The sequence below is a fragment of the Eufriesea mexicana genome, unplaced genomic scaffold, assembly GCF_001483705.2.
Source record: "Eufriesea mexicana isolate 0111107269 unplaced genomic scaffold, ASM148370v2 scaffold124, whole genome shotgun sequence".
Lineage (NCBI taxonomy): Eukaryota > Metazoa > Arthropoda > Insecta > Hymenoptera > Apidae > Eufriesea > Eufriesea mexicana.
Genome location: NW_016908357.1, coordinates 3,222,956 through 3,248,226, shown reverse-complemented (window position 1 = coordinate 3,248,226; position 25,271 = coordinate 3,222,956). Strand labels below are relative to the sequence as shown.

The 25,271-nt window shown below is 45.0% G+C and overlaps 2 protein-coding genes across 3 annotated transcripts in view; both read right to left on the bottom strand.

Moving 5' to 3' along the window:
- The window catches only part of LOC108555514 (uncharacterized), a 128,169-nt gene that overhangs the window by 44,092 nt on the left and 58,806 nt on the right, over positions 1-25,271 (bottom strand). The window lies entirely within an intron of this gene.
- LOC108555413 (uncharacterized) lies at positions 16,918-19,232 on the bottom strand. The gene is made up of 3 exons (XM_017911040.1): positions 18,990-19,232; positions 18,726-18,858; positions 16,918-17,021 (listed from the first exon to the last, which is right to left on the bottom strand). The coding sequence occupies exons 1-3, from the start codon at positions 19,230-19,232 to the stop codon at positions 16,918-16,920; spliced, it is 480 nt and encodes a 159-aa protein (XP_017766529.1).

The following is a 25,271-nucleotide window of genomic DNA, read 5'->3' as shown; positions in this document are numbered from 1 at the left end:
GCGTACGAAGCGATATATAAAACGGGACAATACACGCGGACATTGCCTCCATTGTTCGCCGATAAATAGAGGCGGCGATGGGGAGGGAAGATGGCGGAAAGGAGAAAATAAAAAACTCGCCAACTTCTCATCAACCGACCCAGAAATAACTCACGTCCCGATGTCGATGTTGCTCCATTTTTCCGCATGTTATTAATTCCCCGATATTCGCGGCCGCGTCGACGCTTTCCAATCGCATTCGTCGACCCCGGTGAATCCGTTTGTGCCAAAGATGAAACTGTGCCGGGCCCATCACCTCCTCCATTTACGATCGCGTCCGTCCGTTCTGGAAACTGTCACGGACGAAGGTTAAATCGGAAACGCGGACACCCTGTATTGAGAACCAGGCTACGTATTATCAGCCTCTGGTACAGAAACGGTGCCTCGTCCCATCTGTTCCGATTGCTTTATTTAGCGGTTAATCGGTCAGCTATTCGATATACTGTAAGAACGCAGTTATAACACACATATCTGTTAGCCTGAACTAGGTTCGTGACAGCCACTTAACTGTGCAAGCTTAGCAATTTTATTCAAACTTATATAAACGACGTGAAAATTAATATTCCTCGATCCTCGATTTTTCTCAATCAAATTGTAACCCAAGTATTTAAAGACGAGGTGGAAATTATACTCCCAAGTTATAGCTCACAACCGTGAATAAAGTGAAAAGGGGCTACAGAGGTTAATCGAGGTATATTTGAGTTCGTAAGACGAAATTCCGACGAATCGAGACGAGTCCACGTATATCCACGAGACATTAAAAATGCATTGGAGTTTGTATATAGAATAGAACGATATTGCCTCCCCTTGGCTTACACTTGAACGTGCAATTTGCTGATTTGATTTCCGCGAGGTTCGGTTTCCCGGGTCAAGATGCTAAATTGGTTGATATTTCTACGTTGCGGAAAAGTCGATGGAACAGAGAGAAACAGATGAGATTGGACCGCGATAGAGGAGGACAGACAATCCGGGAATTCGATTCGAGGTATTCCGTATTTTGGTTAATTATTCGAAGCTCGAATTTCCAAAGTGGATGATTTCCATGGGAAATTAATAGCACCTGGCAACTTCGTTCACGCATTCTCGTTGTGGTTCCATTCGTACCTGGCTAAATGAGACGCGAACGTGTACACTCACGCAATATGATCCCTTTTATGATGGTAATCTGTGTTTCGGTTAATTCAGTGTGCAAATGACCGGGGAAGTAATCAGGCCGCAGCAATACCAGGTAGCTCGTAGCATACGAATGAAATTCAGCATGATCCTGGCGGGATATAAATTAGCCAAGGGCAGTAACCATCCGAATCACGTCTTCCTTCAGGGCTAATCTCTCGAAGAACGTATTACCTAGCGAACCGAGTTTTCCCGCGAATTTGCCTTCGTTCTCTGCGCTCTTGACGCTTCGACGATTCCTTTTCACCCCGGAGAGATAAAGAAAGCAGGGGCAATAAACGCGAGCCGGTTGAAAGTGCTCGTATGGTAAGAGAGAAACGGGGAAGAGCGAGGAAAAGGGAGGAAATTTCGAGGGGAGAATTCGTCGAGTGAAATAAGACTGTCGGGAAGGGAAGAAAAGCTGTGGCTCTCGCAAGAAAGCAGAGCTTCCGTGGAAAGAGCGGCAGATGGAAAAACCAGGAAGAAATTCGAAACACAAATAAAGAGGCCTCTCGTGGCAGAGGAATCGGCCTAGTCGAGTTTCGCCGAGTGCATGTGTGCATCTATATTCAACGTTGCCCTTAACTCCTAAAGCAAACTTTCACAGAGGAGCACCGAAGCAAAGTACAAGCATTAAGCTTCTGCGTTGAACAGGAAACGCTACAACACTGACTTTCCGTCGAGTCAAAATTTGTCCCGGCTATTCTCCTGCAATGATAACACCCAACTAGATCAAACGTTCGCTTCATCCGATTGCACCCGTCTTCCGTATATTTTTGCCAGTGATTTAAACAAATACCATCGCAAACATTTCGATCCATTGTCGATGTCACGTCGAACCGTGCCGAGCCCGGAATACCTCGTTATTGTTTGACGCATAATTAATTCAAACTTTCCGTTGATGTCGTATTTAATGAACGACATTATGCTTCGTCACGCGACTGTTTTACGTGCACTCGGATTTCCAGTGCCATTGTTCGTCGCGAGAATTATTAATTAAACAGCGTCTCGACAAGACGGTCGAAATTACTGTTCGGCGAGGGCTTTGAATAACAAAAGCAGCGGAGCTGGATTCGTTAAAACTGAAAAGAAATTTACACAGCTCGTTGTCGAGTATTATATCGAACAAAATATCCAGGCAACGTCGTTAAATGCTTTTTCGACGACGTCTTTGATATCCTGGAAATTATCGCGCGAGCTATTTGCCAAAATATATAGGTCAGGATAATAACCATCGTCAGCAGTTCAGGGGGTGGTTTTTTGCGAATTTCCATTGAAAACGAGCAAAAGAAATCCCTTTTCTTTGCGGAGCAGAAGACCTCTAGCTACGAGAGAGAGTTATTCGGACGATAACTGATTTGTAGCCGTGTACCGATTCAATCGCATAAATCTTCTTCCCACCCCTCTCTGTCGGTTCTTTCTTTCCAGCCTGGCCTCGTTTACACTCACGTAGAATGGCCTGTATACGTGTGTTACCCTCACCCCTTTCGCCAAGGGGCGAGCAAGAGCTCGCTCGTGCGCGTTTCCTACGTTTCCACTATCTGACATCCGACTACTGTCACAATAATATCCTTGCTCCTTCGCCACCTCCGTGATTTATCCCTTCGAAACTTACCTCGCAATACAGGGAATTAAGTTTACCACGAAAGACGTAGGTGTTTGCATAATTATGCCGTGATTCTCAACCTCCTTCACGTTCCGAGAAGGAGAATTTGCAGATTTATGAATTTTGCATAAGACTGCGTGTCTGCGATTGCGCGAAATCGAAGGTAGACGCGCATGAAATAAAATTATACTCCTCTGGAAACATTTCATACGGAATGGGTGAAAATTTGCTAGCGAGAAGCTCGCAGATAGCTTGGTAATTAATAAAGTTGGAATTAATATTGGGATAGATATTTGTTGAAAATATGTTGCGAGTTGGAACACAAAGGGGTAGGAGGGTGTAGAATGAAATTACGAGCTTTCGAGTATTTGGTATTTTACTGGCAAAAATCGGTTTATCAGAAATATGCCGAATTAAATTGTTACTCGCGAATATGCTCGAAATTTGAACGATTAGGGTAAGAGGATGTAGAGTAGTATTAATACTCGCGGAGGGGATGAAATGAGAAGAGAATGGTAGCAAATGGCACAATTCTTCAAGAGTTTCACTCACACCAAATTGTCCAGGGTTTCGATTCCACAATCTCTTGGACGATTTTTCACAGAAATTCTTATCTAAGAATTTTCCAAGTTTTTCGATTTCCTTTCTTTCTTTCTATTTCCCTCTCTTCTTGAACTGTCGTACTTTCGTATAAATTGTTCTTCTTCTCTCCACTATTCGTCGTTATTCTCCACCAAAAATTCTTACTCTCGTATCTGGACGTTTCACCGGTTTATCTACCATTTTCATACGTGTTCGCAAAATTCCCGCGCTCAAAAATATCCGCGAAAATAAAGTAACAAGGCCAGAAATAGGGGAATAAAATAAAAAAAGGAACAATAAAAAATCAAACAAATAAAATATAACAGTGGTTCCAGTAAAATCTGAATCGTACTGGGATACAACAAGAAGGATACTTCTGATAAAAAAAACACAAAGGGAGACAATATATGCCGAAAACGTTAAAAAATTCAGAAGACCAATTTCGAACAAACGAAAATACGTAGAACAAAGAATAGAAAGGAAAAAAAGCGCGGAAAAATCTGTAGAGAGATAATGTTAAATCGGGAAGAATTCCTTCGCCTAATGAGAAGAAGATCGAAAGACAAGAATAAATGATACATTTGTGGATGAAATATTAATAACAATAAGAACAATTTTATATTTAATTACAAAAATGATCAAACGCAAATATTAAGTTTAAATGTAATTAATTTCTCACAATCACAAGCTCACACCTCTTTTCGCTATTAAAACTCAATTGCAACTGACCTATGCCAAATCACTCTCGTTTTTGTTCTTTCTTCTTTCATACTGTAGTATCGCAAGATTTCCACCTGGTGTAAAGGTAGCTTTAGCTTAGAAAGTCACCGAGGTTGGTCGGAAAAACCCCAGCGATGCGTTAGGCCCTTAGCATGACCATATTTGGTCATGTTGGGGGCGGCTTTCGGAAAACGTATACATGTTGGGGAAAACATAAAAGAAGGCAAAAATGGTTAGTGAACAGTTCTTTGAGAGGAGTTCTTGAGAAACATTTCTTTAGAGTAGTTCTTAGTTGTGAGCCATTAGTTGTAACAGGCTGAGTTGTCATTGTGTCGTTGAATTGAGCGTAGTCTTAAGTTGCAATCAATATAGATTCGTGTGAAGATACAAATTCGTGTGTTTAATCGTCATTCACATATTGTTAACTTATTATTATTGATTAATAAATAGTTCTATTTACCACCACCAATCACAATCTCTACAATACATTACATTAACGTACACAATTCATACAACACCTGAATCATTACACGCATACTCATTTATCACGATAACCTGAATTCATTAAATATTGCCATCTCATGCATACTTGTTCCACTCATCCCTTTCCTACAGACATCGCTCCTTTACTATATCAACACACGTATATTTAACCCTTTGCAGTGGACGATTTTTTGGCTAAAGATGATTAGGAGTTCAAAGATTTCTGCTATAAAATTAACGATATTTTTTCGAGCAGTAAATAGGAAATTCTATAATAATTAACATGTAGAACTATTTGATTTCTATACCTTGCATACCATTACGTTATCTTAAATTTGATATATTAATTAATATCGATCTTCGAAATTTTATCAAATGGTGACTGAAGGGAGCCTCTCGAGTGCAAAGGGTTAAAAATCTATGTAACCGTTACCACAGCATTATTGCCGGGAATAACGAACCTGGTAAATCCACTGCAACGAGCACGAAAGAACGCAGTTTCCGTAATTAACTAGGCCGATCTACTTCGACGTGTTTCCGCAATCGGATGATGATATACCGACAAGTCATCCAACCCTCTCGCCCGCGCCCCGTTTCGCGTCCGCCCACAACGGCAGCAGTTTCTATCATAACAAACGCAGCGTCATGCTCCCTTCGCCACCCTTCTCGCCGCTATGATTTATGCCCACGCGTGTCACATTGTGTACCGCTGCGTGCGTTGTGCTAACAATCTCCACGGCTAGGTGCGATTATGCGGTGGCGTCGTTACGCGTTTCCAGGAACCATCCCGTGCAGCCGTGTGCACTTACACGTGAATACGTGCATCCACCTAGTTTGCCACGGCGTGCGCATACGTCCTGTATTTGTCTCTTCGTTACAGCGCCCGAAACACGAATACCTCGTTCAAAAATCCCACGAACCGACCAGCCGCTGAATACCGCGTTCCAGCTAACGTAAAACTGATATCCATACCTTCGTTCGTTCCTCCCGCGAGATACTGCCGATTTTTTTCCCAGACTTTTCCTTTTTTCCCACCTTTTTCTACCTTCCACGCTATTTTCCAACGAAGAGAGCAACGAAAAAGCGTGATTACGATCGGAGAGGATCTTAACGCGAAATGACTCGCGCTAATTTGTATCTCGCGTGTCTCCGGGATTATAAAGAATCCGGGGGCAGCGGAGAAATGAATTAGAAAATTATTCCGCGGAGATGTAAATGAACTATAGACGGATGAGATCCATTAGGCTGATTCCTGATTGCGAATGCTTTAGCCACGAAGAGCCGAAAGTATCGAATTACTGATGTGAAAGCCACTTTTTACGAGCGACACGCATACGCTGCAAAGTGCTCGCTAATAAAACGCACAATTAACTGCAATCAACGGCCCTGAAAGTTCGATAATCGAGTTCCCATGTAATTGGCTCTGATTCCGTAACGACGCGGCCTGTATTAACGTGCGTGAGTTCATTTTGCAACTGAAAGCTCGTTTCATCGAGTGGATCGTTCGAAATCGATCGGCGAATATCCTCTCGTTATCGAACCCCCTCTCGAGTTAATCGTACCCATTAAAATACATAAAAATACGTTTCGCGATGAAATTCATCTGCGTGTTAATTTAGCAATCGCCGGGTCAATTGTATTCCCCGTTACGAATAATTGCAATCGTTCGGAAATAACAATTTGAGCGAGTGAAAAAAGGTTGTAAATACTCGCACGTGTGTGCGAGGGTGTAAATTGTTTCTTTGGGGGAAAGCGAAAAACGCTATCGACAAACGCGAAGGTAATTATGGAAATGGAGCAAGTCGCGTATGTTCCAATTCTCCATATTAAAAATATAAAAATAGAAAATTTATCGCGACAATGCAACTTGATTCTCGATTCGACGATTCAATTTTTTCCTATTTTGTCAGAAACGGTTTTATTTTTATTGCGATATAAATTAAGGCAACAGAAGGTACACGATGGAATTACTTCTTTCAAATTTTTCACTCGCGATTAGACCACTTTCAAGAAAATAATCGTTTCTATATCCCCATTCTTTTATAGCGTGTACTCCATCGGAATTGTCAAACGATTTCCCGAGGAATATTAAAAATTAATTAGCCAAAAATGAGGGTACAACCGAGCACGCGATATTTGGCATTTATGGGACGAATTAACATTCGTTGCGAACAAATCGCTCTTTAATATCGCGGTGCATGGAATATCGTGGAATAAAAGTGTTTGCCAATGAATCACCCTATTATCACTAATCGTCGTATACCGCGTGACCCAAATTCCACGATCGGATTCCGCCGCAATTACCAGCCAATTCCCCAAACGAAAGGAATTGTTGTGCGTGCACGCACTTGCTCGTTAATGCTGCCGGTTATTATCAGGTCGCGATGTAATTATACATAAACGACGTCGAGCTAATCTAATCGTAATTGGACGTTAATTATAATACACGTATCAGTCAGCGCGAATAAACAAGTTAATCAAATTACCGAGTGATTGATCAGGATACTGTCAATTGAATATCAACGAGATATCGATATACGTTTTACGGCAAGAAACGTCGATCAACGCCGGAATTCGCGCGGCAAAACGCATTTCCGGCCGAAGCAAGAAGCATGGGGCGACGCGTTAGCCGCAATTTAGGGAGGAAGCTGAATTCTAACAGAGCCACGTGAAGTCGTAAAACGAGGTTTGAAACGGTGATACGCTGGATGGAATTCTAATTACGTCAAACTCGCGAGAACGGCCATTATAACGAGAAAACAAAACGTTTCCGGCTCGCACACTTTTTTCCAACTTCCCAGTTACTCGCACCGCCTGTCTCCCCTTTGTTCCCTTTAGTCACCATCGGGGGTGGGTGCCTAGTTACTGCTAGTTACCGCTAGTTGGATTTTTCTTGCACACCCTGGTGGAAAAAACGCGAGAGTCGATAACGGGGAGAAATTTAAAAATGGGTCGGCGTTTAGCCAATCAAGCCCGAGAGAAAAAGGGAAGTTTCGGCTGGCACGGGAGGAAATTTGTTTCCCCGGTGTTCCGAAGTTTTTTCATAGGTTCCCTGGTTTCTCGATATTCCCGTCGCAATGATACCGTGTACCCTGTACTTTTCGCGATAAGGGAGGAAGTTCGCCGGGCCGGATAAAATGTGCGTTTCGTTTTCTGGCCGGCTAGCCCTGTATCAAATACTCATAAATATTCCGCCGAATTCGCCGGTGTCCCATGAAATTTTCAGCGGCATAAAAATGCTAACGGACAATTGCCGGGGAAAATTACGATGTCGCGTTTAAAGAAAAGTTTCACCGACAGCCAAGATAAACTTGTCACAAGTTCGTAATTCGGTCTTAAAATCCTCTCTACCTCTTTCACCTTTGACCTTTGTCTCTCAGAATGCCGCCAAGTGCCATGCCATTTTGCGAGAAATTGAAATGAAACGAGGAAAAAAATTCGCCCCTCGGATGAATGAAATTTCCTCCCCCTTCTTCGCTAAATTTCATTGAAAAATTCCCGCGTGGATTGTTCGTAAACTAATTATTTTTCGTCCCAATTTCGCGAATAACTGGCGGAGCCTGCATGGCGGAAGCGAGCAAAGAATCTGCACGGATCTTAATTTCGATCAGCCGAAAGAATCCTCTTAAATTCCGGATAAAACGCGGTCTGATCCTCTGGCCAATAATTAGATTACCCTCGACACCGTTCCGCTATCTTTCCGCATAGAAATAGGGAGTGCCGTATCGCTGCTGGCACTTCTGTGAAACATCTATGAAACTGTTTCAGCTGCTAATGACCCTGATACCTCGATGTCCCCTGCTTTTCCACGATTGCTACTCAATTAACGCTATCCATCCGGTCCCCGGATTAATCAAACGTGCCTGAACATTCCTCCAACCTACTCGACTCCGCTCGTATTCCTCGAAGCGAAACAAAGGCAGTGTGGACATAAGAACTAATCGGAGATGGACAAATCTGTCGATGAATCCTTCTCACCTACGCTTCGATCTTGTTTCACGGTAAAACAAGCGACTCGAATCGAATCAGCGACCTAATACGCTCCGGTTCTAGCTGATAGGATTACCGGAAACGTTCAATGAGCATTGCCTGGTGATTCGAGTTTAGTCCAGGAGAACGAGCAAGGACGGGAAACATCGGAGGTTCGAAGAATTCGTGGTAGATGTCCCAGCAAAAACGATTCTAGAGCAATCTTCCGGCATATGGGGTCCTGTACTGAACGACGCAATGATCGAGGGAATCTTTGGATCCATTGATAAACCGGTTTCGAATCGAAGGTATGGAAACAGTCGAATTAATATAATAATTACATTAAAGAGACTTAAATAAAATATGCGAATTCTACGTAAAATATGCGATTTCTTGACGCTATTACAAATAATTCTCAGCCGATTTTTGCCTCGTAGACAGTTCAGAATTATACTTGGATTTAGATTAATTTATTCCTAATCTCTTTGTCGCATAAAAATTAGTCCTTTTCCTTTTCTTTTTTTTTTTTTAATTTGTATAGTTCTATTGTAATAACGTGTGTATAATTAGTGATATAATGAACGAAGAGATACGAGTGTAAGTAGATAAATAAAATAATTTTGAGAAAATTTCTGGACCAAATACTAATTGCGCGGTGCTCAATGTCCTTCTTGAATAGCAATACCGAGTTTTCCACGCTGAAGCGTGGATAAATCTTCCTTCTCTTGAAACTTGACCTTCGAAGGGCGGGCCAATTATTCACCCCAGGATTCACGATGGGTATGGAGCACCGTTTTTACCCCGTAGCCTGAAAATCCCATTCCCTTGGCTCGCCGCAGGCGTTAATTACTCTCCTCGAACAGAAAATATTCAATCGAACGTGGAAACGCAGCGTGGATCGATCGCTGCTCTTCTCCGTGGCATTGTTTCGCACAGTGCCTCCATTAAGCATGGAAGCACGATAATTACTCGTTCCGTGAACCAGGACGGATCGTTTCATCGTTCGGTTCGGATGGAAATCGCGCAGCCGGCTACGAATCGACTGGACTTCTTTCAATATTCACGGACCAACGTCGAATATAAAGTGGAACTCTTAACGAGCTCGATCGAGCAACTGCGAAGTGGAAATCGAACATGGCCGGCGCCAGAAATGATTTTCGAAGGACCTCCGCGCGGCTGACTATTATCGAAATTACTACTGGCCCTCCTCCGTTTAGAATGCCTCGTCTTTACGACGTAATCCGTCAAATTGCTCGTGGCGAGAGGCGAATAGAGGAAGAACTATTGCCTTTTAAACCCCGACTCACCCCCCCCCCCCTCAACTTTCCCGCTTAATTCCTCTTTCTATCACCCCCGTAGCGAGTTTTACGATTCTGACCGTTCTACTTCGCGCGATATACTGCAGCGTTCAGTTTAAGCGTCTGTCTCGATATCTCAAAGTTTTCTGGAATTTCGTAAATCCGAACGACGAGAGATTAAAAAGTTTGTCCATCACTAGCGGGTCTTCGATTTTCTTACGAATTTCATTGCTTTCGGGTCGAGCTGGCCCGAACTCGATCACGCCTCGGTCCAGCGCGCAGCGTTTTGAACTCGCGAGAGGAACAGCGACGTTTATTTCGACGGTTCGAGCGTTTAAATTTTAACGAGGAGCCCGCTCAAAAAGTGGCGCAGACAACTTGTAACAGTGGTAAGCAAAAAGCTTCATAGACCGGTCGTTGTAAAGTCCGCTGTTCCGGAGTGCCTGAAGATCATCTAGCCGTAGTGGCGCACTATTTATTCAGAAGAAGCCGCTGCAAAAAGCAGCCTGTGAACGGCGTAACTCGTACCGACACACACCCGCGGCCTGTGAAGAATTTTTCCCGCCAACCGGCTACAAGCTCCGTCCCGCTTGCCTCGCGTTAAAAAACATTTTCGCCATTCCGACTGATGCATGAATTTTTCCCCGACTCTCCCATCTTTTTATCGACGCAATTAAATTCGTCGGAGAATTTTCCCCGTCGCGCTTCAACGTCCACCGTGTCTTCCTTTTTACGCCTTACATAACCCACTCGTGTGATGTTTCGCGGCAACCCGTCCACCAATTTACGAAATTTCCATTTCGCGGGAAGCCAGGCTGAATTCGCGGAGTATTACGGTTATTAGAAGGAGCGCTTATGTACGAAATTGCTATACATCGCGGCGCAACGGTAACAAGGCGAATTTTTCCCAGGGATGCATACCCCGTACGTACGGAAGACTTCCAAAATTATGACGGGAGTTTCGCCATACGGATCCAGCAGTCATCTGCCCATTTTCCTCGAAATAACGAGACTCGCAAGAGAAAGCTTGACGCGCAACAAACGCAAAGAAAGACGGAGTTAGGGGAAAAAGAGCAAGCAGGGTGATTCGCGAGGGGAATCGAAACGTGGAAAAAGACACGGTGCACAGGCGGAATTTGATATCACGAATTCCCAAGAAAACAGACGCCAATCTACTCGATGAGATTCTCGGCCCTTTCCTTCTACCGCGATTCTTTCTATCTCTCCTCATCGATTCGCAGCGCGATACAGTCGATATATACGATAAACAAAATTACCCGAGGAAATTCGATTGATTAAGCGTGACTGACACGGTACCGATGAAATTATTTTTATTACATATCCCGAATAGAGATCGTACATTTAATATTTCCCTTATATTTTCACTTCCGTAAACTTTATCAGGCACGTGCACAACCGAGCACGAAACGAAACAAAATGGAACGAAGAATAAAGCCATTTTACTTCATCCTTATCGACATCGATCCAAATGCTAGTAATTAATGCAAGGAAAAATGATGCGCTTCTCAAAGGTTCCAACCCGGAGTGAAAATAATCGAGGAAAATGTATCGAGTGAATTTTATTATGCAGCGAGATGAACGACTATCTCCGACCCCCATAATCGCGATGAATGTTAGCAGCAAGCGGAGCTCTCTTTTACGAGCCGCCATTTTATCGCGCCCGACATTTCCCATTCGCTGCGAATGGTCCGGTAAGAAATTAAGATATAGGAATTTTAAAGCGGACGATGATCGTGGAGGAAGAAACGGTAACGAAACGTCGCTCGAAGCTTTAAACCGGCGATCTCCGAGCTAATTTTGACTCTTCGCGAATGGACTCTAGGCTGGCAGCACGCGGATAAAAGGGTGAAAGAAAAGAGAGAAAAATATGCGGGCAGAAATTAGGCGAGCACGATAATCCAGTTCCGAGCGAGTGCCGGTTATTCCTCGTTTCCTGGCCACGAAATTTTCATGAATTTCTCGTTTTCCCGTACCCTGGAACTCGCGTCCAACCAGGGATTCGATCCCATTGTTCAGCAACGAGTTTTCAAAATTTCATCCTGGAAACGATCGTATCGTCACCTATGCGGGGTCGTTTTATTCGTCGATAATAACCCGACAGGTCGCTTCACGAGCGACTTTTTCGTTGTCCTTATTCTCAGCCAGCGATTGACCCCAGTTCATCGTGTCAATTGTCACGAATGAATGCCGCGAATCGCGCGAAAACGCGACGCCATGACACGGGATTACAAGCCACACGCGACAACGAATTAAACCGAGGTTCCTATGGATAATCAGAGCGAGTCGGCCAGCGATATATCTCTCGCGATTCGCCGCAATTAAAATGATACCCGAGTCGCGTTTTATCGGCGAGTATGGCAATTCCAACAGTTTAATAGCGCGCGAGCCAATCGCGGTGGGTCGGGTGCGATTGGAGGCCGAGTGAGATTAAATCAGCTCGCGTTGCAAATTAAATTCGAATGATGCGCCACCCGTTTATCTTGTTACCGGCTCGTATTGCCTAATAATTGAAATTTCGCGAGGGCCAGACCCGGCAAACCGATCACGGACGACGGTCAAAAGCCTCGTGCATGCGTCTACATGCACGGTGTACTGCGGACGGAGTGTGCGTGTGTGTGTGTGTGAAACGGCGAGCATGAATGGTCCTTATTCGATAATTCTGCCTGTAATATAGGACCAACGGCCCACACTTGCGGTTGTCCAAATCGTTAAGTACCGATTCGACGGTTCTATTGATTCGATGGCGTGCAGGTGACATCGGTGGTTCACCTAGCTCCGTTGGCAGACGGGAACTGCCAGCTATTTCCTCGAGAGTCGAAGGAACCCCGCGATTGTTAGAATCAAGATGCGTTTGTGTTCGTAACGAAACGAATGGCGAGACCACGGCGGCGAGACGTTGCAAGCGATGACGAAAGTTGGTAATTTGGTAAGGAAAGTACTCGGTTTTATAACTTCGAGGATGGGTAATTCGATGATTCAACGATTCGACGAGTTAAGAAGTTTGCCGTGGATTCCGCTGCTTTGCTGTAATTCCAGGATTTAGAGTGTCGACGTGGCTGCGCGTTTCGCGCCTTTTCGCGTAGCAAATTGTCACGCGAAATTATTTGGCAGCGTTTCCTCATTGTTATCGCGGCGATATTGTTCGGTGGAAATTGGCTCTGTCGCGATTCTTGTATTAACAAAACGTGCCGTAATTACACGGCGAATTCGTTCTGCGATGGCGGTTAAAGGGCCGCCAACTTCATTCTATTACAATCGTAATTTACCTGCATACTCGTCACCGTTCCTCGCCCCGCAGCGTGCAATCCGATATAACAAATTCGATTTGCCTTCGCGTTTTGTAATCCACGAGATTTCGCTTAAGACGAGAAACCTAGTTGAGCGCCGAACTGGCGGATAAAACGCTCGTAAAACAACCCTCATCGTTCCTCGCGAGTTTATCCGAAACGTAAATTTTGCATACCGTCTAGGACCTCGCTGAATCTCCAAAGGGATCACCACACGCAGAGAAAAGAACTCTTTTGCCAATTACGCGTAACGAGATAGGTGCGAATAAATGCTGAGACTAAAAGAGTGACGCGGGAGAATTTGCACGAGGAAAATCGGCCGGCATGCGTGCAAAATCGCGTAGCTCGCGTTCACTCGCTCTGGTAATCCTGGAGGATGTTAAACGCCGAGAAGCTGGAAAATTCGCAGAGATAAGGAAAAATTTCGCCGAGCAGGCGTGCAGCTAGAACGCGGCCCTTTTCGCCGCGAAAAATGTCAATAGCAAGTGTTGACGGAGCCGTGGCAACGTTTCCGCGCCGATACGCTCCAGTCAATCGCACGAGTTCCCGATATTTCCCGTGGTAACGACGTTTGCCTTAGAAAATCGAGAACCTAGTCATCCGCGAGCGACGAATTCCGAAGCGTGTTCGGCGAGTATCGAGCCTCTCCTCGTGGCTCGATCGAATTTAACGCGATAACAAAGTGGCTCTAAGTGAAGCCAAACGCTTCGCTAATTGAACAGCTGATAGTTTCTTCCGTGTGCTATTTACAGTGGAAATATTTGCTTTGAGAATTCCGCCCGGCGAAAGATTAATTCGCTAAGTTGCAGAATCGTGGGATAATAATGGAGACTTGGGTAGCGTGGAATTGCCACGTCCTCCGTGGAATATTTAGCTTTACTTAAATTAGAGAAGTTCCATTTTACCTCGATCGAATTGTGACAGAACGCAGAGGTGACTCGTTGGTCTGGCTCGGAAAAACTTAATGCCTCAGGAGCAGAGGAAGTGGTACGATAATCCATCTAATTTCTCTCGAGAAACCTTATTCTTAGGTTCCAGCAGACAACGCTTCACAGTCGTAAGTGTGAAATAATTTATGTCAAACACAAAAGTACGTTTCTTCCCTCACACACGATGAGTTGAAATTAGCAGGATGGTATCTAATCGAAGAAAATGCACGTACATATGCACGACGACGACACGATTATTCGAAATTTCGAGACCATAATGGCCGAAAAAATTCCTCTCGCGAGGGATGTAATTCAAGGTGCGCAATAATTCTCGATCGAGGTAATAACCTCTTTCGATCGCAAACGAGCTGCCTTTATGTCATGCGAGCGACATTCGGGATGAGCAATTTCGGCTCGCCCGGCGCGCAGTTTGGACAATTTACGCAGTTCGATTTCGCGAAAAATTCGGACGGTTATTGACCGGCAAAAGGTTCACGGTGCTGAATTCCTCGACGCGGGGGGTTTCGCTTCGAATCAGCGCGTTTCAAGCGTGCTAATAGAAAATCATTCCGCAATTTCGTCCCTAATTGCAATCCCGTTGTTCGCGTGGCAATCACCGAAGATAAATCGGCGGCTAATAAAATCCTCGCGAAATTGTGGAAAAATCTCTGCACCGACGTGCACGTACCCGCGTGCACCGTCGATTTCCTTTCACAGTCGCGTAACGTTTATCGAGGCACCATAACCGCGCCGTCGTCCCCGTGGATCGGCAGGATAAACAAGAATACGATGTCCCTGGAGAAATTACACGGAGTGGCTATTCTTATCCGATACGCGACTCTTTCGTCGAAGATAAACCAGTCGAACGTAATTCCCTGGGCAACTCGAACGGCTAAACGACGCAAAGGGTAAGCACAAACGGAGAAACGTACGAGTCCCGAGCTGTTACAAATCTTGCAAAAATTTGGGAAAAACATCGGACCGGTGAAAGCTGTCCTGCGAACAACTGGATATCCTGCGCAGGATACAGGACGGTCGATTTGCCATGGAGTAGTACAGCGTTGGTCACGTTGAAACGTCGATGGGATCAAAGTGCGCGCGTTAACCTGCTGGCATCGCGAAAGACGAGACACGCACAGGGCGAATTCCCTGCCAAACCGCGTCGAAATCCAACCGGGCCCGTGTGCATTCGTACGCGTGAACGCAACATTCCAGAAACCGCCTCTCTAACAAGGACAGACACTTCGGCCCATTGACGTCACGCTGCGTCTCTAATCGCTGCATCGCGTTCCCCGCACACACGTACAGAATACGGAGGATACACGCGAAATACCAGCCAACGACACGGTTTCCACCCGTTAAAGGGTAAATGTCGGGAAACTTCTCGCGTAATTTTTCAGACGTACCCCTCTGCCTCCGATTTTTCTGCTCCTCAAACACCCCAGCCTTCCATTCTCTCCTCGCCGTACACCTTGCCGACATTAATTTTCGTCGCTCTATACGCCAACCCGCGACAAGTTGAAAAGGGTCTATACGTTTAATGTCAGCCATCGGTAGTTAATACGGTCCCTTTGATATCCCGGCTCGTTTGATACTCGCGACTCTTTCACTTTCAATAATCCTGCTCGATTTTTTCCACGCTCGAGCGCGCCTCGGAAAGGATCTTCATTACAGACACGATTTCGCGAGACCGAGCCCTCATCGAGGAAACGAGACCCCTGTTATTCTACCCGCGGTGAATTTCAGTAAATCGCGTCGGACTTGGACCGGATGCCACCAAAAGCCCTCCTTCTTCCGGCTTTCACAAACGAACGTCATCCCACTTTCATCCCTTAATTGTAAGCCCCCGTGGCTTTGACTGCGCCCCGAGAGAGAGGCCTCACTCGATGCGGAGCACGCTTTTAAACTTTTTAATTGCACTCCAAACACGATTTACATTTTTCAACCGTGCGACTGGGCCGGATAGACTTAAACGCGATCGGTGTCACCTGAGCGAACCTCGGCGTGAAAGCCACCGGCTATTTGTTCCCCTGGCTGTAGACAGGATTAAAGGGAACAGGGATTTTCATCTGGCGAAATATTCCGCTGGATTCAAAAATTTGTGGGGTAGCAGCTAGTGATAAAACGATAAGGCACGCGCCGAGGAGGTTTTCGCGCTTCGAAATTCCAACATGGTGTCTCCGATACCTCGGTTCAGAGGCAGGGGAACGAAGAACGCGCGTGGTCGTTTGGAAAATTAACCGAGAGTACGGAAGCAAAGAGATGACTGCGCGATGATTTAATGGAAAACACACGTGAGGCAGAGAATGGCGCGAAGGGGTCGAAGAGACTCCGTAGGGTGTCACTCGAGGGAGAAAGGCAAGGGAAGAAAAAAAGGAAAAAAATACTTTAGCAAAGTTCCGGTACTTGGACGACCCGTTGACTCTTCTCAGCCTCCTTAATGATCATTAGAGCGAGACAAGTGCAGTTACACACTCACATGTTGGTTTATTACGCAAGGTACGGCGTGGCGTTTGAAGCCAGACTTAAATGCGTCTCCCTGATGAGACTGTCCCATGACAATGCGGAAATTAAGTCATTTCCAACGAGTTACGCTCTGCCGTGTTACTTTCTTCCGAGCAGGTACGTATTCATTAGACGCGTGGTTGATCAACATTTTAGCACGCCATCGATCTTCCCTTGGGAGTAATTAACGTCGTTTTTAGCTGATATTTCATCTCGTTTTAACGAATCTCTTTGATCGCGAAGAAAATACCGTGATATGTTACATCTTCGGCGAAATGATTTAACGATTTATAAATCGAAATAATTCCTCGTGGGATCGGCGAGTTTCACTTCTTCCCTCTTCGCGAACCTTTGCTGGCGCTCTGCGAGCGGATATCCCTCACTTCCGGGAACGGTTCGTGAAAAGGCTTCTCTTTGGCTTGCGGGAAACCTGCGCGGACAAACGCTTCGTTACCAAAATGGAAACTCGGTCTTTGAACGTGGCTCGTGCCGCGATAAGCGGCCAAGAATACCGATAAGGAAACACGGGACGATCCATCGCGCGTCTCGGGCTGAAAGCCGATAGTAAAATTCCTTTACGAGAGGTCGACTGATCTCGGCCAGACCGAGATTAACCTCGTTACACGGATTCCCCATAAACTTGCCCCGTTTATTACACGCGTATACATTACGCTTAATTAAGCCAACTTCCACAGACGGATCAAATTTTAATAATCCAGCAACTGCGGGGTCCCCGCGGCTTGGAACAGTGGGAAATTATGAGCCGAAATTTCGCCACGGTAAAGAGTCCTAACTTGAAACGGTTAAAATTGCTTGCTCGCGAATCCTGGATTCCGTCCTGGGAAAAAAGGTCGACGATGTTGGTAAAACGGAAGTAATTAGCTGCTCGCCCTTCGAGGCTGATATTTCAGCCGTGAAAATGTCGGAAAGCCCCGGGAAACTGTCTCGGGAAGGACGAAGAAACGAATGCCTGGTTTATAGAAACGCGAAAATCAGCTCTTTAATCAGAGCGACGGAAATCAAACGCAAGAAACGCACACCGGTCTCAAAGGACGCCGGAACAAAGACCTTCAATTCCCGCAACGGGACGGGAAGAAGGACGGTGAAGCACTTGGAACAATCTGGATCCTGAGTTCAAAGCAGCGGGAATTCTTCGGCGTAGCTTTCCGCGAGGTAAAAAGGTCAATGAAAGGCAAACAATTAACTCGACATCGGGGCCTGGCCTGAAGCGTGACAATGTCACAAGCCACGCTGAATTAACCATGTAAGTAAACGCAATTAAACGCCTGTAAACACGGGACTCGAACTCTACGTGGCCACTCAACCGATCTCTCTGAATTTGTGTACCTTCTTCCTCTTCCTTTTCCTCTTCCGTTTCCACTTCCTCCTGCTCGTCCTGTCTCTCTCCTCTCTGCTCTTATTAGTCTTGCCTTCTTTCTACCTTTCCCTCTCATTTTTCTCCTCCTTCTCTCCTCTTCCTCGTGATAGATGTAGCCTGATCGATCGATTACTTTGGCCCGCACGCGCGTACAAATGGAACGCATTAAACGTTAATTGCGACTGGCGGGAAAAATGGTACTCGCTGTAAAAAACGATTGTCCACTTCTGCTTGATTGCGTGGTCTCGATTTCGTGCGTGAACCATCGCGACCACGCGAACCATTCGATACATTCGAGTGCATGTTGACGAATATTGGTAACCAGATACTTCCAGTTTCGAGTGCGCTGATCAAATCGGGAAATTCTGTTCTAGCCAGAATTTAAATGGCGCTCTGGATGGAGATTCAAAATCAATGATAATAGAGCCGTCTACCTCGATAGAATTTATGAAGAAACAACCGAGGAGAAGAACAAACAAACGCAAATGAGTTTACGATCTCTTCGCTGTCTAAGGAACTTCCCTTAGCCTCTGAATTATATTTCAGAATTACTCGGGTATCGAACATGCAGCCAAGCAGATGGAATAAATTTCTTGTGAAACTGAAGACGTTATTAAAGACATAATCCCGTTGTAACTTTGCTGAAATACCAGGCATTCCTTGTTTCCGGGAAAAATTCCGGTTAACCACGAGCAATCGAGGTGAACGCGTGGTGAAATATTTTAAATACCTCGCGAACATTTTTGACCAACTCACCCTTCATCAAAATCTTCATCTGTCTGTCGGTGTCCTTCAATTCTCGGCCGTACAAAGGGGGTGTTTTCGCAAATAGGTAACGGAAAGGGGCGCCAGGGTCGTCGTCGTACTCTCGCAAGATAGACAAAGCGCACTAAAACGCAACAAACACGATTACTTTTCACGAGCATCGTCGTTGCTCTTGTTCTTCAGTTCTCGCTCTAATTCCTTCTCCATAAACCTGCACGTAAACCCCCGGTTCCCCAACATAAACGTTTTATGTACCTGCAGTATCTCGATATCGGACAGCACCAATAACGACGAGACATCCTTCTCCGTGAAATCGAATTTCGCATCCGATTCATTATCTTCCGCGCTAATAATTTCCACCGAATCGTCACTTTTTCCTGTCGAAGATTTACTCCTGGACGAAGACCTGTCGAGGATGGGCTCGTCCACGACCACGTAGATCCTGCGCGAAATCTCGAAATGAAAATTCGACCTGAGCCTCCAACTGTCGCGAGTCATCCTCGTCTCGTTAGTTGATAAAATCAATTTCCTTCGAATCGGAATTTTTCACGATCGAATCCGAAAGTTTGGCGATTTCCCGTGAAACGGGGATGCCTCGAATTCAACAAGTCGATTGTAATCACTGGTGATGTTTACTCGGGGCTGCATATCAGCTCGAGGCCGCCTTTAAAGCTGATAAAGTTGAAAACGGGCACGTAGTCCCGCTCGGAGATCCGGCAATAAATTCTGAACGGTTGCTCGTCGCAGATCGTCCCGACCTGTTCCAACATCGTGTCGCGGCGTGCACGACCGACCGAATGAAAATTTATTAACGTTTATCCGGCTCACGGGCGTATTTTCGCCGAATTTTCTACTCGCAATGACGCATCGCGCGAATTACCGAATTACCAAGTACAGGGAAAAGCTGTCGTAAATCTCTCGCAAAAATCACTCGTTCCGCGATTGATCGAGTTCTGTTGCGAATCCTCTATTATCGTTAGTGCCCTCTGATGTAACGGCGTTGAAATTAACGCGATATCATAGCGGTTAATTCTCGCGAACTTGTAAACTCGATAACGGTCGAATGCGATAAATCGATTATCCACGCGAGGTTCGAAGGTGGGAAAAGAAGAGGAGAAATCTGGTTCACAGTGGAGAAGCTTTTGTGTTGCCTACCGACGAGCCGACTACGGTATTCCTTCATTTTTTAATATTTTTATGCGTGCACTCGGGTGTAACGTCGAGATAAATCGGTAACCGCTGCAGATGGGAAATTTTCCATTTATGGAACGGTTAGAAGGTACGATGAAAGCGGCCTACTGCCGCGATTAATATTAAGTGGATTAAACATTGAGCCCGCATTAAATTAAATTGCCTTCGATCAATCGTGGACGTGGAATAGCCCACGGCTCCGGAATACCTTCGAAAACACTGACATCCAATCTATATAATTCACGAGCCGAATAAACGAGGACAGTAACGTCACTGAACACGGAACGTCACGGAGAAAGTCTGTACTGCTTTACGTATTTACGTACATATATCGAATACTTATACGTCATTTTTCGACGAAATTCTAATCCCTTGTCACTCCATAGAAGCGATATTTTCCTATGCTTTTAAGCAAGTTCGAGATATGGAACCGTTAAAGGTATCGATGGTATTCCAGAGTTCTATGGGGAATTAGAAGATGGGAAATAGCGCCATACATCGAGGAAGAGCTCGGTAATGTCCGGGAAATGCCCGTTCTTCAAGGTTAGCGTCGTTCTCTCTATGGTCATACTGGGATTTCGCACGACGGTCACGTTAACCTCCACGATCCGATGTAACAACATGTTTCCAGTCAACGTGAACTTCTCTCTTCGCCGAAGCTCCGAATATTCTTTCCATTCCGACCCTAAGTACACTTTGTAAATTTTCTCGATTTTCCGGCACACCGAGGGGGCTTTGTAGCCATTTTGGAAAGCAAAAGCCGAGCGAAGTTGGCTCCGAACTTCGTAAATTTCTTTGTCCGCGACTCATCGACGTGCATGTAAATAAAATCATTTGGACGAAGGGGAATTTTTGTTTTCCCCTATCTCGGTCAGTTCTGGGATTTTTCATCGTTATATTGGCCCATCCGGCCTTCGTCCTTCCAATTTTATTCCAAGTACAACGAAATCCCAACGTCGAGGGAAGAATGGCCAAGCAAACGAAGGGTCATTGATTCTGCGTTACGATTTCGAGAGGGTCGCGACAGTGCCGCATAACTCATGCTTCTTTCTCCTTCACGACCAACATATTCCGTCGCTGATGACCATACAGAACCGTTCCGAATGGAATTCGAACGTTTTGTAGCACGAGTAACGCGTCCCCTAGGGTAATCCGATCTTTCGATAAATCGTCCACCGCTTCCACCGTGGAAGGAATCTTTTTGTAAACGGTTTACGCTTGTCGCTTTAATGCCACGTATCCACGAGTAGAAAGGGAGATTCGAAGTTATAAACGCGCAGATACCTTTCGAAGTTTGCTGGATAATTCGAAATAATTTGCTCGCTCGGATTGGAATTCAGAATTGTGGAGAGGAATTAGAGAGTAGCGCATTGGCAAATCCCTTAACTGCGTCTATATATTTTCGAGAGCATTGTGTTGCGCTCGTTCGAACGCGCTTTCGTGTTTACCCAACTGCCTGGAAAACGCTGACTAACGGATCCGGGTACGGTACGATGGATACGCGTGATTGTTTGAAAGAAAGCACGATTATCGTAAATTTAATTTAAAAAAAGAAGAGGTCAGTTTCGTTGTCCTGCTTAATCGATTCGACTATAGTGAAAGCGAAGAAGAAACAATTCGAAACTCGCGATTCTTTCCTATTTTATTTTATCGTATTGCGAGGGGTGGAAAAAGGGCCTTGAAATTTTTGTCCTGAAGTGAAGAAAGTCTTCTTTTCCTGTTATTCTTCGATGTTGAACATTCAACGTCCGATATATTAAATAATATATCGTAATAATAATAACAATATATTAAATAATATATCTTAATATAATATACCGTTTCCGCCAATCCTCAAATTTTTTCTGTTCACCTACTCATTTTAAGCATAGTATATTGTATCTTCTATCGGCCAACGAGAACTCTAAATGACTCTGTACTATATTATTATTTTTCTTGTTACCAAAGAGTTATTACCCGTTAAGATAAATAAATAAATAAATAAATAATAATTATTTTTCGTTTAAATATTTGATATAAATTTCCATAGGTAGCATGGAGAAACGGGAAATGCACTTGTTCCACAAAAATCACAGCCGGTAACCACCTTAATTTCGAGTCCCTTCATCTCCATAAGCACTCGATGAATTGATCGGCCATTGGAGCTGCAGGAAACGGAAGTTCTGGACTCCTGATGAATATCCCGAACGAGGACTGTCGAGTAGCGATGGCCCCTTTTGGTCCCATACATATTCGAGTGGCGTCCTCGTGGCTTGATCCACCGAAAGCGGTCGTTTTTGTGATGGAAATGTCTCTCCCATGTTGCTCCGCTCGTTCTCTCAACGCGTCACGGGTTTCCTCCCCTTCGACTGGCGAATAAACACACGTCGAATGGGAAGGTGGAAAGAAAAGCAATGTCAGTTTCCTTCGGCGAACGCCGGAAATCGAACGACGATCCAGAACATTTAATCGACTCGATCGTGGCAATCCGTTAACGTTTCGTAAATAATCGTGGAGACGGGATCGTTCCCCGGGGTTGAAGGCTGCTATCGAAGCGAGTGGCTGTTGCTTCCTGTTCTCGTGGAAATTGAAAATTAAAACGAGCCAGACCAAGTCGATCTAAGATGGCTCGCTTCTTGCCAAGGTAGATCACGAAAAACTCTTCGTCTCCCTCTTTTTCGTCCGGGGAAAATTGCCTGGAAGACAAGACGAGATACTAATGCAATTTCTTTGCGCGAAATGGATCGATCTCGTTTCGTAGAGTTACACGAGTAGCCCCGGCATCGAGATAATCGTTGATTTTCAAATGCCAGGTCGAAGGTTTCATTTTCTCTGCTATCCGAGCACGAAGATTAACCGAACGTTGGAAGGGAATGAACATCCCCTTCCGGTGCTAATGCTTTTCTTTATTCGATTAAACTGTAAATTATCGCGGCGGGCGAACGTTTTATTTCACTTTTATTTCCACGTTTTCCCTGCCAAAGGAATTCCAATTTTCTCGGCAAACGGTCAAACGTGTTCGCTCCAGTTTTCGCTGCGAACTTTTTCAGCCAGCGTTTTCCCAACGCTGCTGCAAAAAAATTCTTCCACCCCCTCCGCCCCCGAAGAAGATCTTGTTTCTGTACGCGTATATTTTCCACCGATAAACGCAGTCGTTTGTAAATATCAATCGACTGCACCGATGAATTCAATGCGAGATGCACATTGAAACAGCGCTCTTTATCAGTTTGCCTCGAAACAAAATAATTTCAAAATGCTCCCAGACAATGGTAACCAGCCCTCTCGCGATCCAGGTGCGATTTGTTCCCGATCGATAATTCGTATCATCGTCACGCGTCGTGTCGCAATATTCGGTTGATGACTCGAAACGATAGTTGCGATACGTCGTTCCGTTTTAGAAATATCTGCCCTTCGAGTTTCTTAGAAATTCTTCTTCTCTTTGTACACGCCACCCGAATATGACTCTCTAAATTTTCCAGCGTTTGAGAAATATTCGAGGAAAAAGCCTTTTCAATGGACCTTCCAGTACGAAAACCGATATTTTTGCCAGCCAACAATAGCGCCGATCCAATAACGGCATGTACTCGTTATTTCAAAACTTCTCGCAATTTTCCAATCCACGAAAATCGATGTGTACCGTGGAAATAAAATTGTGGAAAAAATTCTCTATTCTTACTACATATGCATACTGCTGATAGAATTTTCCCCGCTGTCAGCGGTAGAAATGGTCTCGTAAAAAGACATTCCGGAACGAATTTCTCTCTTAAAATATTCCGCAATTTTTTTCCAAACGACAATACCATTTATCCGCGGAATGCTTTCTACCTTCGTATTCCATAAAAATATAGATTTGCCTCGATAAATGCACCGCTGGTACGAGTATGTGAAAGGTACTCGAAAAAATTCTACTCCAAGAGTACCAGTTGGAGTTATTTTTCCCATTCGTTTTCCCAAGTTTCAAAGACGAACGGAAGCAAAATTCCTCGGAACTCTATTAAATTTATTTTATTGATTGCGCGAATTATCCGAGGAAAAAATTCGCAGAATAGTGCCCTGCATGAGTTCCTTGCGCGAAAGGCAATATTTTTCCTCGGCAACGGGTGCCGATCCAACAACTGAACGCGCTCGTCACTTCCACTCTACAAGGGCCTTAATTACGCTCGCTGCAAATATTTGCATTCCAAGTGGCTTTTGCTTGCCTGCATAATGTTTGACACAGTTGCAGCAACGGGGATGGGCCCGGCTACCGGAGAACGTCTCCAAGTACCACGAGAGGCCACTTTCCATTACCGTGTTACTCCGTAATGTGTTCGACGGTGAAAAAAATTACGTATCGAACCGCCATAAAGGATATCCACGCAGTCATCTGTGGAAAATCTCATCGCCTGTTTCCATTTGGCACTCGGCAGCTGGCCGAAAGCGACTTTTCGATAATCCAAGTGCACTCCGCTCGCCGTTTCGTTATCCATTTGCCCCTGAAATGTTTTCAATTTTCATGATATGGCTTCTCTCGAGGCTGCTCGAGGCTGAAGCAGCACGAAATCCCAACATCGAATAATTTCCAGCGCGCCAGGAAGGTGGTTCGTTCCTCTTTTGACGAGTTTCCACGGTAAAGTGCCATCGAAATGGCATTCTGCCTTCTTAGCGATCCCCATCGAGACGTATTTCGTTCCAAGAATACCATGCAACCCCAACGAAACTGGAGCAACGTCCGCCAACTGTGATTAAACTTACTAAACTCTGTCCCTTGCTCGTCGTTATCAGTCGTCCCGGTTGGAACGAGTCGCTGAAACGGATCTTTGTCTTCTTAACAGTCACGTGTCCAAGTATTTTATGATTTCGCGATGGTATATCTCGAGTGAATTAGAGGTTCCGCCGTAGTCGTTGCCGGTGCAGAAGTGGAGCAAATTTACGTGAAACTGGGATCCAAATTGGAAACACAGGCACACGAGTGTTATCAGCTGTTCCGTTTTGTAATGACTGTATCTGCCTACCGACCCGGGTTTCGCGATAAAACGAGCTGGACGTGTATCAGTCTCGATAAGATCCAACGCACAAATCAATCACAGATGGATTAACATTTTTTTAACTTCTCCTCGAGTCCCGTAACTCGTGTAATTTAAATGGAAATCATAAATCACGAGAAAACTTGAGACGGAAGCTCGGGAAACGTGATCGAAATTACTGAAAGGGCGACGTGTTAAATTCGCGTAATTCCATCGAATTTCAAGTGAAAAGAACGCGATATAGGACTGGTTGGTTCGTTTTAAAATTCTACCGATTATCCCCGGCTCGTCGTCTGATTTGTCCCATCAGTTTGCGAAGGAAATGAAAGAAGGGGGCATAGACAGAGGGGGGGGGGGGGGG

Coding starts and splice junctions, on each gene's coding strand:
- LOC108555413 (XM_017911040.1), bottom strand. CDS start 19,232: ATGACTCGCGACAGTTGGAGGCTCAGGTCGAATTTTCATTTCGAGATT. Junction 18,859..18,989: donor CCGATATCGAGATACTGCAG/GTACATAAAACG, acceptor GTTGCGTTTTAG/TGCGCTTTGTCTATCTTGCG. Junction 17,022..18,725: donor GATGAAGATTTTGATGAAGG/GTGAGTTGGTCA, acceptor TTGTCCGCGCAG/GTTTCCCGCAAGCCAAAGAG.